The sequence below is a fragment of the Colias eurytheme genome, chromosome 28 (genome assembly GCF_061535395.1).
Source record: "Colias eurytheme isolate Ceu_HAF_F1 chromosome 28, ilColEury1 Martin Lab GWU primary, whole genome shotgun sequence".
Classification (NCBI taxonomy): domain Eukaryota; kingdom Metazoa; phylum Arthropoda; class Insecta; order Lepidoptera; family Pieridae; genus Colias; species Colias eurytheme.
The window spans coordinates 1241931-1258463 of NC_143007.1; the positions used below are offsets into that span (position 1 = coordinate 1241931).

Here is a 16533-nt window from a genome sequence, read left to right on the forward strand (position 1 = left end):
CCGAATACCACACGAGCTTCAAAATTATCTGGCATTTCCCTTAAGGTTCCCTGCAAACAAATAAAGTCGTCAAGTTTTTCAGGAAAAATCACTCGCGCTTCGCGCTCGTGATTTTTTAACCTTGACAAAAAACTCGACTCCTTCATTTGTTTGCAACGAACCTATCGGAAAATACCCGATAATTTTGAAGCTCTTGTGGTATTATAAGTGATGAAACCGCGGGCTACAACTAGTATTGAAAAATCTATTCCAAACGCGTGATATGGAACAAATTTTGATTACATTTTAAATACATATCCCTGAAAATATCTCGATTCTATTTATACTTGGCAAAGGGCGAAGGTTTAGCAGAAATATAGCTGAAAGCTGAATAAATTGATGAAAACTTTGCACGTGGAACTGTCGCGTATTAATAGTTTTAAACGGGTTTAAAACGCGATTTATTCATCTATTGTATTATAAAGCTGAAGAATTTGTTTGCTTGCTTGAACGCGCTAATCTCAGGAATCACGGGTTCGATTTGAAAAATTAAAATTAGGCTGTTGTGTAGAATCGCAGTACATTCTCATTACCTTCATTCAATTACTATCGAACCCAGCCTCTGGTACATTTCGAAAAAATATACATCATCACACAAAGACCAATACGAGCGGAGCAATGCCGCGGGGCACAGCTACTATAATATATCATCACTACGTAGTATAAAACAAAGTGGCTTTTTCTGTCCCTATGTCCCTTTGTATTAATCTTTAAAACTACGCAACGAATTTTGATGCGGTTTTTTTATAGATAGAGTGAAGAGGAAGGTTTTAGTATAGAATTTTAGGTTTTAGACAAAGCGGGCGAAGCCGCGAGTGGAAAGCTATAGGTACGTAAAGCTGGCGATGAAAAATTAGCGAAATTAAAAAAAAACAACACCAGAATTTGTTGCTTATTTGTTGCTAATTAGTTGCTATAATGACGATTTTGTTGCTCAACCCGTTCGCTGAAAATCAGGAACAGTTCTATCTTAACGTTAAGGTAGCGTGCAGAAATCGGAAAAAGGGATGGATCGTTGCAAAAATGCAGATGAATTTGTTGCTAATTTGTTGCTGCATAAAAACAGTGAAAATTTTGAATTTTTTTCATTGGCGCCAAAAATAACACTGGCCACGTCAACTTAATTGTCGATTTTCGGTAGTGAAACATAAAAAAAAATTTGTTGCTCCTCACATCGTTCACTGGTAAAGTGTACAGAGCCAGCAACAAAATAGAAACCGGAAGTAGAGTAAATTTTGAAACCGGTTTGCTAGAAAATCGTCCACGCCAGCTTAACTGTCGATTTTCGGTAGTGAAACATAAAAAAAAATTTGTTGCTCCTCACATCGTTCACCGGCACAGTGTACAGAGCCAGCAACAAAATAGAAACCGGAAGTAGAGTTAATTTTGAAACCGGTTTGCTAGAAAATCGTCCACGCCAGGTTAACTGTCGATTTTCGGTAGTGAAACATAAAAAAAAATTTGTTGCTCCTCACATCGTTCACCGGCACAGAGTACAGAGCCAGCAACAAAATAGAAACCGGAAGTAGAGTTAATTTTGAAACCGGTTTGCTAGAATATCGTCCACGCCAGCTTAACTGTCGATTTTCGGTAGTGAAACATAAAAAAATAATTTGTTGCTCCTCACATCGTTCACTGGCACAGTGTACAGAGCCAGCAACAAAATAGAAACCGGAAGTAGAGTTATTTTTGAAACCGGTTTGCTAGAAAATCGTCCACGCCAGCTTAACTGTCGATTTTCGGTAGTGAAACATAAAAAAAAAATTTGTTGCTCCTCACATCGTTCACTGGCACAGTGTACAGAGCCAGCAACAAAATAGAAACCGGAAGTAGAGTTATTTTTGAAACCGGTTTGCTAGAAAATCGTCCACGCCAGCTTAACTGTCGATTTTCGGTAGTGAAACATAAAAAAAAATTTGTTGCTCCTCACATCGTTCACTGGCACAGTGTACAGAGCCAGCAACAAAATAAAAACCGGAAGTAGAGTTAATTTTGAAACCGGTTTGCTAGAAAATCGTCCACGCCAGCTTAACTGTCGATTTTCGGTAGTGAAACAAAACAAAAAAAAATTGTTGCTCCTCACATCGTTCACCGGCACAGTGTACAGAGCCAGCAACAAAATAGAAACCGGAAGTAGAGTTAATTTTGAAACCGGTTTGCTAGAAAATCGTCCACGCCAGCTTAACTGTCGATTTTCGGTAGTGAAACATAAAAAAAAATTTGTTGCTCCTCACATCGTTCACCGGCACAGTGTACAGAGCCAGCAACAAAATAGAAACCAAAATTAGAGTTAATTTTGAAACCGGTTTGCTAGAAAATCGTCCACGCCAGCTTAACTGTCGATTTTCGGTAGTGAAACATAAAAAAAAAATTTGTTGCTCCTCACATCGTTCACCGGCACAGTGTACAGAGCCAGCAACAAAATAGAAACCGGAAGTAGAGTTAATTTTGAAACCGGTTTGCTAGAATATCGTCCACGCCAGATTAACTGTCGATTTTCGGTAGTGAAACATAAAAAAATAATTTGTTGCTCCTCACATCGTTCACTGGCACAGTGTACAGAGCCAGCAACAAAATAGAAACCGGAAGTAGAGTTATTTTTGAAACCGGTTTGCTAGAAAATCGTCCACGCCAGCTTAACTGTCGATTTTCGGTAGTGAAACATAAAAAAAATTTGATGCTCCTCACATCGTTCACTGGTACAGTGTACAGAGCCAGCAACAAAATAGAAACCGGAAGTAGAGTTAATTTTGAAACCGGTTTGCTAGAAAATCGTCCACGCCAGCTTAACTGTCGATTTTCGGTAGTGAAACATAAAAAAAAATTGTTGCTCCTCACATCGTTCACCGGCACAGTGTACAGAGCCAGCAACAAAATAGAAACCGGAAGTAGAGTTAATTTTGAAACCGGTTTGCTAGAAAATCGTCCACGCCAGCTTAACTGTCGGGTGTGAGGTAGAGTTAACTCCGGTTTCTATTTTGTTGCTGGCTCTGTACACTGTGCCGGTGAACGATGTGAGGAGCAACAAATTTTTTTTTTATGTTTCACTACCGAAAATCGACAGTTAAGCTGGCGTGGACGATATTCTAGCAAGCCGGTTTCAAAATTAACTATACTTCCGGTTTCTATTTTTTTGCTGGCTCTGTACACTGTGCCGGTGAACGATGTGAGGAGCAACAAATTTTTTTTTTATGTTTCACTACCGAAAATCGACAGTTAAGCTGGCGTGGACGATTTTCTAGCAAACCGGTTTCAAAATTAACTCTACTTCCGGTTTCTATTTTGTTGCTGGCTCTGTACACTGTACCAGTGAACGATGTGAGGAGCAACAATTTTTTTTTTATGTTTCACTACTGAAAATCGACAGTTAAGCTGGCGTGGACGATTTTCTAGCAAACCGGTTTCAAAATTAACTCTACTTCTGGTTTCTATTTTGTTGCTGGCTCTGTACACTTTGCCAGTGAACGATGTGAGGAGCAACAAATTTTTTTTTTATGTTTCACTACCGAAAATCGACAATTAAGTTGACGTGGCCAGTGTTATTTTTGGCGCCAATGAAAAAAATTCAAAATTTTCACTGTTTTTATGCAGCAACAAATTAGCAACAAATTCATCTGCATTTTTGCAACGATCCATCCCTTTTTCCGATTTCTGCACGCTACCTTAACGTTAAGCTAGAACTGTTGCTGATTTTCAGCTAACGGGTTGAGCAACAAAATCGTCATTATAGCAACTAATTAGCAACAAATAAGCAACAAATTCTGGTGTTGTTTTTTTTTAATTTCGCTTATTTTTCATCGCCAGCTTTACGTACCTGAAAGCTATAGAAGGTTTAATCTGTAATTCCCTAAATTATAATTTAAAAGAATCAATTTGTAGGTTAGATTTTTATATTTAGGTATCTTTAGTTTTATGTGCGTAAAAAAACATAATTAATATGGATAACATTCGCAAAATTATAAACACATACTTAACTATCTTATATATAAAATTCTCGTGTCACAATGTTAGTCTGCATACTCCTCCGAAACGGGTGGACCGATTCTCATGAAATTTTCTGTGCATATCGGGTAAGTCTGAGAATCGGCCAACATCTATTTTTCATATGTACCACGGGCGAAGCCGGGGCGTAGCGGTCCGCCCCGGCTGTGTTAATATAAAAGATTTAAAAACTAGTTATTCAACTTTACAAGTTATTTCGCAGTTAGAAAGCTATCTTTTAGCAATATTTACTACATTTTTTGATAATCGGCTTCTTAGTGATAAAGCTTGCAGTTTGTTAGTTTGAATGAGCTAATCTCAGGAACTACTGAACCGATTTCGAAAATTATTTCACAGTTGGATATATAGTTATATGTGCGTGATGCCTGAGTGCTATACCTAGTAAAAAACACGGTAATCAGAAACTACTGGTCCGATTTGAAAAATTCTTTCGGTGTTAGATAGCCCATTTATTCGAGGAAGGCTATAGACTATATCATCACTCTAAGGCCAACAGAAGCGGAGCAACGCGGGTAAAACCGCAGGGCACAGCTAATTAGTTCTTATAAAAAGATAACATAAACTAGTTGAGAATCGAACCTACTTTCCTCATCTTCTCTGCGCAAAACTGAAGGCCACTCAACTGCGTCTATCTGTTATCAATATTCTTCGTTGAGTACCTCGTCGTGATATAAATTTTACACATTTATATAAGAATTTCGCATAATATTATAAAAGAAATAGCTAGTGGTTCTAGATTACAAAATATTTTACAGTAACTTATAAGTCAATAGAATATTTACTGAAAAAAATAATTGTGTTACTAATTAATATTATCTACTAGCGGTCCGCCCCGGCTTCGCCCGTGGTTAGTGTTGCCGCTCGATAGTCCACTATCGATAGTCTATCGATTAACTATCGATAGTTGGGGAAAAGCAATAGTATCGATAGCACTATCGATACTATCGATAGTGTCGATACTATCGATAGTATCGATAGTCCTATAAGCGTAAATACTATCGACACATAGCAATACCATCGATAGTATCGATACTATCGAAGCTCAATATCGAACGAACTATCGATACTATCGATAGTGTCGATACTATCGAAGCTCAATATCGAACGAACTATCGATACTATCGATAGTGTCGATACTATCGATAAACTGAGTCATAATATGGGTCGGTGGCACTGACTGACCCATTATACCAAGAAATCGTGAACAATACTATTGCACAATTTACTACTATCGATAGCTCAAAACTATCGATAGTATCAGTACTATCGATAGTATCGATTGTAGTTGCAATATTCAGTAGCAATAGTATCGATACTATCGACAGTATCGATAGTATAGCAAATATTGGCAATCAATACTATCGATTTTATCGATACTATTGCAGTTCATCAATAGTATTCCATGATTAACGCTATCGATAGTATCGATAGTATCGATAATATCGATACTATCGATAGTGCTATCGATATTCTGACTTATTTTCAAGGTCAACTATCGATAGTCAAACTATCGATAGTTCGGCAACACTACCCGTGGTACATGTTTACGTTTTCTCTACATAAGAACCATCCTCGTACTTCAAGGAATATAATAAAAAAAGAATCATCGAAATCGGTTCAGCCGTTCTCGAGTTATGCGCTTACCAACACATTTTGCGATTCATTTTTATATATAAGAAGAAGATTAAGCTTTCTAATGATGAAATAAAAAATCGGTTGAGTAGTATTTTGTCTATCCCTACAAAAAGATAAAATACAAAAATCAAATCGTTTATGATAATAATATTAGTGTCGATACAAGCATATTATATTACTACAATTTTGTTTACAATAATAATAACTCTATGTTTTAGTTAGGTTTACTATACTTAGCGATTTACCGCATGAATGCAATGAAATATTTCAATAAATACCTATACCTACATGTAACAGCAAATACAGAGTTTATTTATTAAAATTATATTTATAATTAACTACTCACACAACGCATAGGAAAAATAATAAAGAAATTCAAGTTTCATCCATAACAAAAATGGTTACTGCGTTGTTCAGATAATAAACACGAAAATTCTTAATACAAAAAGTCTTCAACTTTAAAACAAAACATATACACACAGGTTATTCCTGTAGGTCTCGGAATCAATACTGCAGTATTCGCTAGCGTAACACTAAAAACACAAATAAAACTAAATTATTTCACGACCTTACCGAACGAAAAATCCTTATAACACAACACAACCTCACATAATTACTATCAAGCATAAAACGATACCCATAACGAACCACATAAAGCACAGATATAACGCAAAATACCGTTATTCGATACACAAAATGACCTTGGCCGAAAAGAAAAAAAATTTAGAAAAAAAAAATCAAAATTGGAACAAAAATTTCAAAAAGCGAACGTGTTGCACTCGCGTGCCGCGCTGTATGTGTGACCGCCGAGTCTTGTAGCGAAATGTGCTCGGAAACTGCGGAATAGGCTTCTCTATGTGTGATTAAAATTTAATCGAGTTTAAGGTGCATCACACACGAACGTTCTTTTTGTTAATTAGAAAAGTTTTCGGAATTTAAATTTAATTAAATGTGTGTTTTTAGTTAGAGTTAATTTACATATAAAAGTGCTCTTAAAATAAGGCGTTTGATCACGTTCAGCAATGCATTATCACTGCAACGTAAAGGGTGGATTCGCTTTTAATAGAGCGTTGTATACGTGTAGAATTAACATAATCTGCTTGATGTGGGATTATTATAATTAATGAAGATTTATATATTACGTGAAGGATATTACTAGCTATCCGCCCGTGGCTTCGCCCTTGTAGTCAAATGAAAACACGGTGATTTTCGGGATAAAACCTAACCTATGTCCTTCCTCTGGAGTCAAGATAGTTTAAATTTCATCCAAATTGGTACAGTGGATTAAGCGTGGCGGAAAGACAGAGTTACTTTCGCATTTATAATATTTGTAGGGATGTGTTGTATGAATAGGATACACTATTCGTAATACTTTCATAGATAGTTGTATATCCATCTACTATATAAGTGTGACTGCTATCCTTGTACTATGCAACCAATTCTATCTGAAGCATACGATTCCCTTGTGTCTCAAACGTATTGTATTTTGTAAAGAAACAGAATGTTTATCGACATTTGCAATCTTATTTTATAGCTACATTTAACTATGGAATGCGATGTCGTGATCGAAATATTTTCATGAGGTTTTTACGGTCGTATTTATGAGCGCATTTTGAAATGGTAATTTTAATAGACAACAATTTTGCTAGAAAATAAGAATATTTCAAAGCAAAAACACTGTCTTTATTAATTTAAATTTGTAGCAGATACATAATGTTTACGTAACGAATTTTGATTAGTAATGAACTTGATTTACTGCGACTTTGTGAATTGTCATAAATTCTCAAACATGATTGATTGACTAAACAAAAGCGGTTTCGGTACATTTACTGCTTAGTAAATTTGTAAAGAAATTGATGTAAGTAAGTACCTAATCATTAAAACGTATGAAAATATTTTATAGAAGATAAAAATGGCAATAAAGATACCCAAGTTTCACCGCATATAAATTTTACGACTTTGCGTCATTTAATTTTTATTTAAGTTCTAATAGACATTAATGTTTTATGCTTTAAAGTCGATCTTTAAATTGTATACTTGTCTTATTATTTATCTTATTAAGACTACCTTTGTTTATATACCATCAAAGCATCTGAATATCGAGATACCTACATATATTTTAAAAATAATAAGTAACATTATAATAATTTATCATTTTTTGTTATCAAACATTCTACAAACATTTCACATACCTATAGTATGTATATAAAATACACACAAATACAATGTACTTCATTCCAATATATTTTCCAGCACCGCAATAAAACCTGGCCTTGCCAAAATAAACGCAAGTTGATTGATGGATCAACAAACACAGTCACAGGTTCAAATACCAACCACAGAGTAAATAGACTGAAATTCTCTAATATTTATTTTAAATTTGGACAATCTCTAATGTTTACTTTAAATTTAATCTTGGACAAGGTGAATACCCTTGGCTTGTTAAGATAAGCACAATTAAGGATTCGCGCATAATAAACTATAATAGCAATGTAAATTTGAAATTTCACTCAAAATATGTAGGTAGATATATTTAACCAGCTATTATAAAAGAGAATGAATTTAAAGCTGCTGATGACTTGCTTTATTACTTGCTTCTTTGTGTATAGAAGACTTACAGAAGCTAGATTTTCGACGAAACCTATCTTCAATTAGCGCCTTACATAACCCTTTTCTTCGTTCCTGAATCCCTTACAATGAGCCCCTTTCATAACTATTACCAAACGAGAATTACTCGAATCGATAGAGAAATGCGACACTCTTCTGTGAGGACACATTACACGACCTCGTCCTTATTACTGAAGACGACTCTTGTCAATTAATTTTGAAATAACAACAACAGAGTAACTTATTGTATTATATTAGAAGCTCTACGTTTTACTTGTATGCATTTCACATTAAGTTTCCATATTCTACTCTCATGCTATATTCTAAAATCCATCAAAATAAATTCAGCAGTATTAGCGTGAATAAGAAAAACATACAAACCTACATACTCAATTAGATATTATTCTGGATAGCATTTTTTGCCCAATTAATGTGAAAAGTTTATTAAAATTGAACTAATATCACATGTTAGAATAATTATATATACCTACTAGCGGTCCGCCCCGGCTTCGCCCGTGGTACCTACATGTTTAAACTATCCTATCTCTCAAGTTGGATCGAACTGCACATGGTGTGCGAATTTTATTATAATCGGTTAAGTGGTTTAGGAGTCCATTGAGCACAAACATTGTGACACGAGATTTATATATATATATACCTATCTTATGTACTGGACACATGTCTAAAAATGTCACCAGTTTAATCTATATCAAACACTTCAACAAGAGTCATAAGTAAACAACTATAATGCTAAGCAAATAAAAATATCAGTGAAAATATTTTATCTACTCTAATATAAAAAAATGCGAATGTTTGAATGTAAGAATGCTTGTAACCAATCTAGACGAATAATGAACGGATTTTAATGAAACTAAACGACATTAGACTAATGATTATTATAACAGATAAGTTATAGAAAACCTATTCCAGGAAGTTTCAAAACCGCGGGGCGGTTATAGTCAAATAGTTGTGGAATAATTTATCTGGCACTTACATGCGTCATAAGATACTAACACCTTTTTCATAACCTTTATTTGCGGTTGGTGGTTACATATCAATAACCATAAATAAGGTATTTTACGAAATGACAGATTGGTTATCCTTATATTTTAAACAAGCACTGGAACTGCTGATATCATAGTATCTTTCAAACAATAAATAATAATCATGATTGAATTTATTTAAAAAAATGTGTGCGTGAACTAGTGTACACACGTAAGAAGTGAAACTTATTTTTCAAAAAATAATTTATTATATGCAACTTTACAGAAATACGTCGAATCACGCGTGGTAGGGATAAGAAAAAGATGGCGCGTAACGGAAAAATGTCACGCGTAACGAAAAAATATTACACATATTTTTCTCCAACCCCGATAAAGAAGTTTCACTTCAAAAAATATTATTAAGATTTTTTCGTAAATAATCAAAACATGATTAGAAAAAAAAGCCGCTTCCACATAAACCTAACACCGCATTGCACTGCATCAATTACGATTGGACAAGCCAGATTGACCTATGTCCAGCGACATTCCAAATTGACATTTATTCCCCCTACATAAGGCCTAATTTCGCATAAACGATACATTTTTGCAATGACCTCCAAAATAAGCTTTATCACACAGGAAATAAAGTTCATTTTAGTTGTTATTCAATTAATGCATGTATGTCAAATTCAGTTAAGGCCTTTGAGAGGTGAACCAGTAAAAATCATGTGATATTAAATAATTGACGCCTTTCTATAGCCTTCCCCTTAATTGGAATATTAAAAAAAAATAAACAGCGGAAGGTTCAGTGGTCAGACACTTAATATTGCACTAGAGGGCGCGGGTTCAATAATTACTAACTCGAACTAAAATTAACAATCACTACATAGTATAAAACAAAGTCGCTTTTCTGTCCCTATACCTATGTCCCTAATCCCTATATTGTATGCTTAAATCTTTAAAACTGCGCAACGAGTTTTGATGCAATTTATTTTAATACATAGATAGATTCTCGAGGAAGGGTTTAGTAGTAGTTTTAGGTTTACACAAAGCGGGCGAAGCCGCGGGCGAAAGCTAGTTTATCTATAAAAAATAAACCCAATACTTTATTTCTAACCACTGCATACAAGAATATAAACTCACAAATTAATATTCAGTATTGGTAGCAGAGGCGGCTCGCCCTAAGGAGCGCTGGTGCAGTGAACTCCCATAAATAATTATAATAAAATCATACTCCTTAATTTAATTATTAACATTAATTATTATTATTTAAAATCAATCGTAATCTTTAAAACTAATGTTAATACCAATGAATATATCCATCATTCCATCATCACATAAACCTGTATAATACCTACTATATTATGTAACGCGCGAAGCGGTGCGCTCACGATTGCGCTCCAATGAAAAAAGATTTAGTACATTTCCTAATACGAAATCCAATAGGAGTGAAAGAGAGGGTTTTGCCAGGGCGCTGCGCGTGAAACAAAAGATTTTCTATGGAAAAGTAGCAACATTCGGAGCGCCGCACCCGCAAACGTTGCCGGTTCGTTTTTACCGCCCGGCAGGACAGCGATTGCGCGCGCGGCGCGATGTTGCCAGTTTCCACTTCTATAATATAAACAAACACTCGAGTCAACTTCAATGCACGCGCGCGATTCATGCAATTTTCTAATTAAAATCATAAAATACGTGTTGAAATAGCCTGTAGTTATCAGTATTACTTGTGAGTGTTAAAATGAACAATAATTATAATGTGGCGTTCATTAAAAAGTGTGATAAAACGTTACACATTCGGCTTGAATGTAAAGCTAAGGGACCGCCACGGCCTGAACTTGATCTTACGCAAAAATGTACGACAAAAACGAAAACATATACGCGTGTGTTTAAATCTGAACAATATGTGAAAACACCGTGGTTGTGTGGTTGTGATGAAAGCAACAAACTATTTTGTTTTCCGTGTCTTTTATTTAAAGCGGGCGCGGCCGGCGGAGGTGAGAGTGCTTGGACTGAAACGGGCGTTGACGACTTAGCTCATCTTTCAATCAAGATGAAAAAACATTCACAATCTCGGTACCATTTGTTGAATGAACTGCAATTGGCGTCTATCGGACGACAAGACATTCGTAAAGCACTAGATTCCGCGTACCGAAAGTCAATACGCGAGTTCAATGACCGTGTCGATGAAAACAGACATATTTTACGAAGGTTAATAGATTGTGTCGTATTTTGTGGTGCATTTCAAATTGCTTTATGGGGGCATGATGAGTCTTCGGAATCCCTGAATCCCGGAATCTATATATATGTATATATATATATTTTTTTTTAATTAATTGTACTGATTTACACCATGTATTTTCAGTGTTTTATTTCAAGTGAACACCCATAAAATTTTGTCACGAGCCGCCTCTGATTGGTAGCATTTTCATTACCAACGCTTTTGTTGTGAATAACACGCAATTTTTTCCGGCCGCCATGTTTGATTTCCGGATTGGAACGTAATATAAATGAAATACTAGTTAGTGTGTACGACTTTGTCTGGATTTTCTCGTTATTAATTTTATTTTTTCACTTTGTGTATTCCTAAAATTTTATTTACTTTAAATACATATAAAAATTAATCAAATAGCAACGTCCGATTGTTATGGCATTGCACAAAGCATTTTGTTAAAATATACAAAATATTATACATCCTAAATTACAACAATAACCAAAAATATAATTAATTTCTTTATCTATCCATCTCTTGCCTGCAATAAATCTCCGAAACGACTGCACTGATTTGAACAAAGAGAGGTATTATAAAAAAGTGTGTGTGCCGAGCACATGTGTCAGATCACTCAGAAGTGAAACTTCTTTGGCAAGATTCAAAGATACCAAAATCGTCGCCTTACTCCATGACGTGACGTTTTCAAAAAGCAATTTTAATATTCAAAAGCAATTATTTAAGTTAATTAGAAAAAATCAAACAAAGAGACAGAGTCACATCCTTAATATCTTATATATAAAATTCTCGTGTCACAATGTTAGTCTGCATACTCCTCCGAAACGGGTGGACCGATTCTCATGAAATTTTCTGTGCATATCGGGCAAGTCTGAGAATCGGCCAACATCTATTTTTCATATGTACCACGGGCGAAGCCGAGGCGGACCGCTAGTTATCTTATAAAATAATTAAACGCAAATAAACATCTCTTCAATTGAAATACCTACCTACGCAGTAAAATATAATAACATGAAAATGTAACATGGAAATTATTGACTCATTAATTTCGACTGTAACACGCCTACATTTATCTATATTTAAATTGTGAATAATTTATACGTTCATTTTGATTTATTTTACAAGTTAAATAAACTCCCGTGACTTTCCTTACATACCTATATGTATAAGTAGAAGTAATAATAAAAAGATGAAGTTTGTTTGAACGCACTAATCTCAGGAACTACGGAACTTTTTTCAAACACTTATGGTAATATAGGTATCAGCGTTGGAACTTGGATATGTACTGTGATTCCTGAGTGCTATAAGCCATGGGCGAAGCCAGGGCACACATCTAGATGCTGCTAGTGCATAATATTAATATGTTACGACTGACGTCTTGCAGTAAGCTTGCAGGTTTCCAGGATAAAAAAAAAGTGTGCGTGTACTAGTGTACACACGTAAGAAGTGAAACTTCTTTATGACCTCATTTTTCAAAAAATAATTTACTATATTCAACTTTACAGAAATACGTCAGTCACGTGTGGTAGGGATAAAAACAAGATGGCGCGTAACGGAAAAATGTCACGCGTAACGAAAAAATGTTACACTAAATTTTTTTCCAACCCCGATAAAGAAGTTTCACTTCAAAAAGAAATATGTGTTCGACATACCTACATATTATTTCTTTCGTCATATTAGCACAGTATTACAATATATTGTAATACTGTGAAATTAGTCTCTAGTATTACTAGATACCTACCTCTGCATCTCACCAAAATTCAACGGAATTGGTAAAGCAGTTTTTGCTTCTATTTCGTATTCACAACATTACGTCGAAAATCAATGCTCATCGAACAAAGCTATGTAAATCCATGTGTCAAGTTTCATCCAAATTCGTTAAGCCGTTTAAGCGTGATTGACAAGTATACAAACATTTTTACATTACTCATAAAAGAAAAGAGATTGTTTGGAGTAAATTAACAGCAATATAACTATGATATCATTATTATGAATTCTATTAAATTTTTATGAGTTTCAACGACAATAAACAGAGCGTATGCCCGAATACCTACACGTGTCAGAAGTAAAACATCTTTGGCAAGATTCAAAGATACCAAAATCGTCGCCTTACTCCATGACGAGACGGTATTGCCATGACGCAACCTTCACCAAAATCCTTTCACTGGTTAAGTCATTTACAGACATACATACAGTGTTACTTCACCACGTATTTTATTAATAGAGTTGCATTGAAAACCGCGGTTACAAAAACATTGTTAGTGTTGCAATATAATTAGAACTGGAGCTGATCCATTTACGAAATGTACCGGTAGTTAAATATAACTAACGCGTTTACGAGTTTCGGTGTATGAAACTTAACCGACTTGGGAAAATGATGATGAAATGTAAAATTAAAATCAATTGTTTAAAAATTGTAAAAGTGTAGGTAAGTAACAAACCACTCAGCTGAATCTTTGGTTCGTTATTTTGGAGACTTTTAAAATATATATGAATAAGTATAGTTAATTTATTTATCTATAAATCTCGTGTCACAATGTTTGTCCTCAATGGACTCCTAAACTACTTAACCGATTATAATAAAATTCGCACACCATGTGCAGTTCGATCCAACTTGAGAGATAGGATAGTTTAAACATGTAGGTACCACGGGCGAAGCCGGGGTGGACCGCTAGTATACATATATGTAATACAAAATAATTGTATGTACATAATATAATGTTTAAACTGGTTAAAATGATAGAGTAACCTTGCATCTGTATTCTGTACAATAAGTCTATAAAAAGAGTCAAACAGGAAATAAAATAGCACTTGTTTATTTTTTCTATAATAATTGCCTTGGAATAGTAATTATTGTATAAAAGAGTGAAGTCCCGTGTCCCCGTAGTGGGGTAAGCATGCATTATGCATACAACTGTTTCACTGATCGATTTTCTCTAGGGACAAGTAGGTGATCAGCCTTCTGTGTCCTACCAGACGAGACATTTTTTTTTCTACGTCTCCACCGGGAATCGAACCCAGGACCCCTCGGTTCTACGCTCACGCGACAACCACTGTACCAAGGAGGCGGTCAATTATTGTATATTGCCTGCTATTTTCTAAATTATAAAAAGAAAAGCACATCTGAATAATGGTGGGTCTTTGATGGTTCCATGCAACATATCTCTGACATGTGAATAAATAATTTTTGTGTTATTTTAATTTGGTTTTGGATAATCAATTGATTGAAGCCAGGTAACCAATAGGAGCGGAGAAGGATCGAAAAATGTTCCATTTCCAAGCAGACAATGTTGAATGAATCAACTAGTTTATAAATTTTATTAAGGTGGCAGTTGTTTACCAGAGAGTGTACTGTTTTCAGAGATCATGCTAAAATATATAAAGATGTGAATTATTGCTGATTGCATCAATATTATGCGTGAATCACTATTAACTACATAGTATAAAACAAAGTCGCTTTCTCTGCCCCTATGTCCCTTTGTATGCTTAAATCTTTAAAACTACGCAACGGATTTTGATGCGATTTTTTTTAATAGATAGAGTGATTCAAGAGGAAGGTTTAAGTATATAATTTATTGGGTTTTAGACAAAGCGGGCGAAGCCGCGGGCGGTAAGCTAGTCTAATATAATAATTACTATTGTTTTTGATGTTTACTGATTTATATGTTTCTTGCCTATATTATTATCTTGTAAGTAACTAAAAACCTATTAATCTTTGTTATAAAAGCTCTCTAATAATGGGGATGGAAAATTGGAAAATTCCAATGCAATGGTACTAAGTAATCGATAATGGAACTTTTGATTTAGAAAGCTACTTTATTCCTGAGTGACATAGGTCATATATTTTTCAAGTTTTATGTCAGGCTAACCTGCCTGAAACCACGGTTTTGCTTTAAGTACTAGCCGTGCCCCGTGGTTTTACCTGCATTGCTCCACTCCTATTGGTGTTAGTGCCTCCTATCGCTTTCTTTCACCTATAGGATATTGCTACTTAAATTAAGAGCACAATTGAATAGAACCTAAGTTATAAGGTAATGGCTATCATCCACTTAAAATAAATCTAAAAACATACCAATTCATGTCTGTTATAGGTATGTTAACGGAATTTAAATCATTTTGTTTATGTTTTTATAGACAGATACATTATTACAGCTTTAATACAGCAAAATATAAAGCCACTACATTATTGCTTCTATTTTGCTGTCTTATTGAGTTTTATTTTCAGTATTACATCCTATATTCCATGTATCTCCTAAAAACTGTTTTCAAAACATTAACACGCTTTTCGGGCCGCATGATGCACCTGTTGAAAAAATTATTTCAACTCACCAGTATATGATGTTGAGCTGTAAGAATCTGCAGACGACGCAGACAGCGACCGGCTTCTGTAGCGAGCCGACTTTTTCAACGCGCCACACTTCCCGCGTTGACCTTCGAATTTTCCAGAATTTTCCGTAGTGCCTCCCCGGACCTGCCCGGGATCCGTAACAGGACTATCACTCGACACATTAGCTGTTGCAACGCTATCCTTCCTCAGCGTATTCGGCTCGCCATGACCGTCAGACATATTGATCGCTGATCCTTCTGTTTATCAATCGATGGCAATGTATTTTATAAATCGATCTCCAATCAATCTGGATTTTAGAGGCGTAGACAACGTTTCATTCAACACGTTCAATGCACGAATACTCACGATTTATTCAAAATCAATGAAATAAAAAATATCAATAATAAATACTGAATCAGTCGCAACTCGCAGTTGCGATAATTCTATTATTAACGACAACACAATTCTTAGGAGGATTGTTTTGAAACCGCACAACCTAGAGAATAATATGATTCAAAATAAATAATGGGAAACTAAAAGCTTTTAGGAATTACATTAGATTAAAATTGGGCAATATTCAAAGGCTGCCTCTAATCCACAATCCGTAGGTAAAACTCCCCCCGCGCACTTCATTCCCCGAATTCTGTGTCGCAAAGTTCAAACAGGAGATGTCAAATTCGATTAGATAAGGATGTGATAATCGGTAAATTTCAATT

At 35.0% G+C, this 16533-nt stretch overlaps 1 protein-coding gene across 2 annotated transcripts in view; it reads right to left on the reverse strand.

Annotated features, from left to right (window-relative positions):
• Positions 1-16436, reverse strand: part of LOC149896446 (S-adenosylhomocysteine hydrolase-like protein 1) — a 32633-nt gene extending 16197 nt beyond the window's left edge. For both annotated transcript variants that reach the window (XM_090117489.1, XM_090117488.1), the window contains exon 1: positions 15820-16436. In XM_090117489.1, coding sequence (XP_089973615.1) covers positions 15820-16057 — 238 coding nt within the window. In that variant the 5' untranslated portion in view covers positions 16058-16436. The remainder of the gene's footprint in view (positions 1-15819) is intronic.
• Positions 16437-16533: the final 97 nt, after the last annotated feature.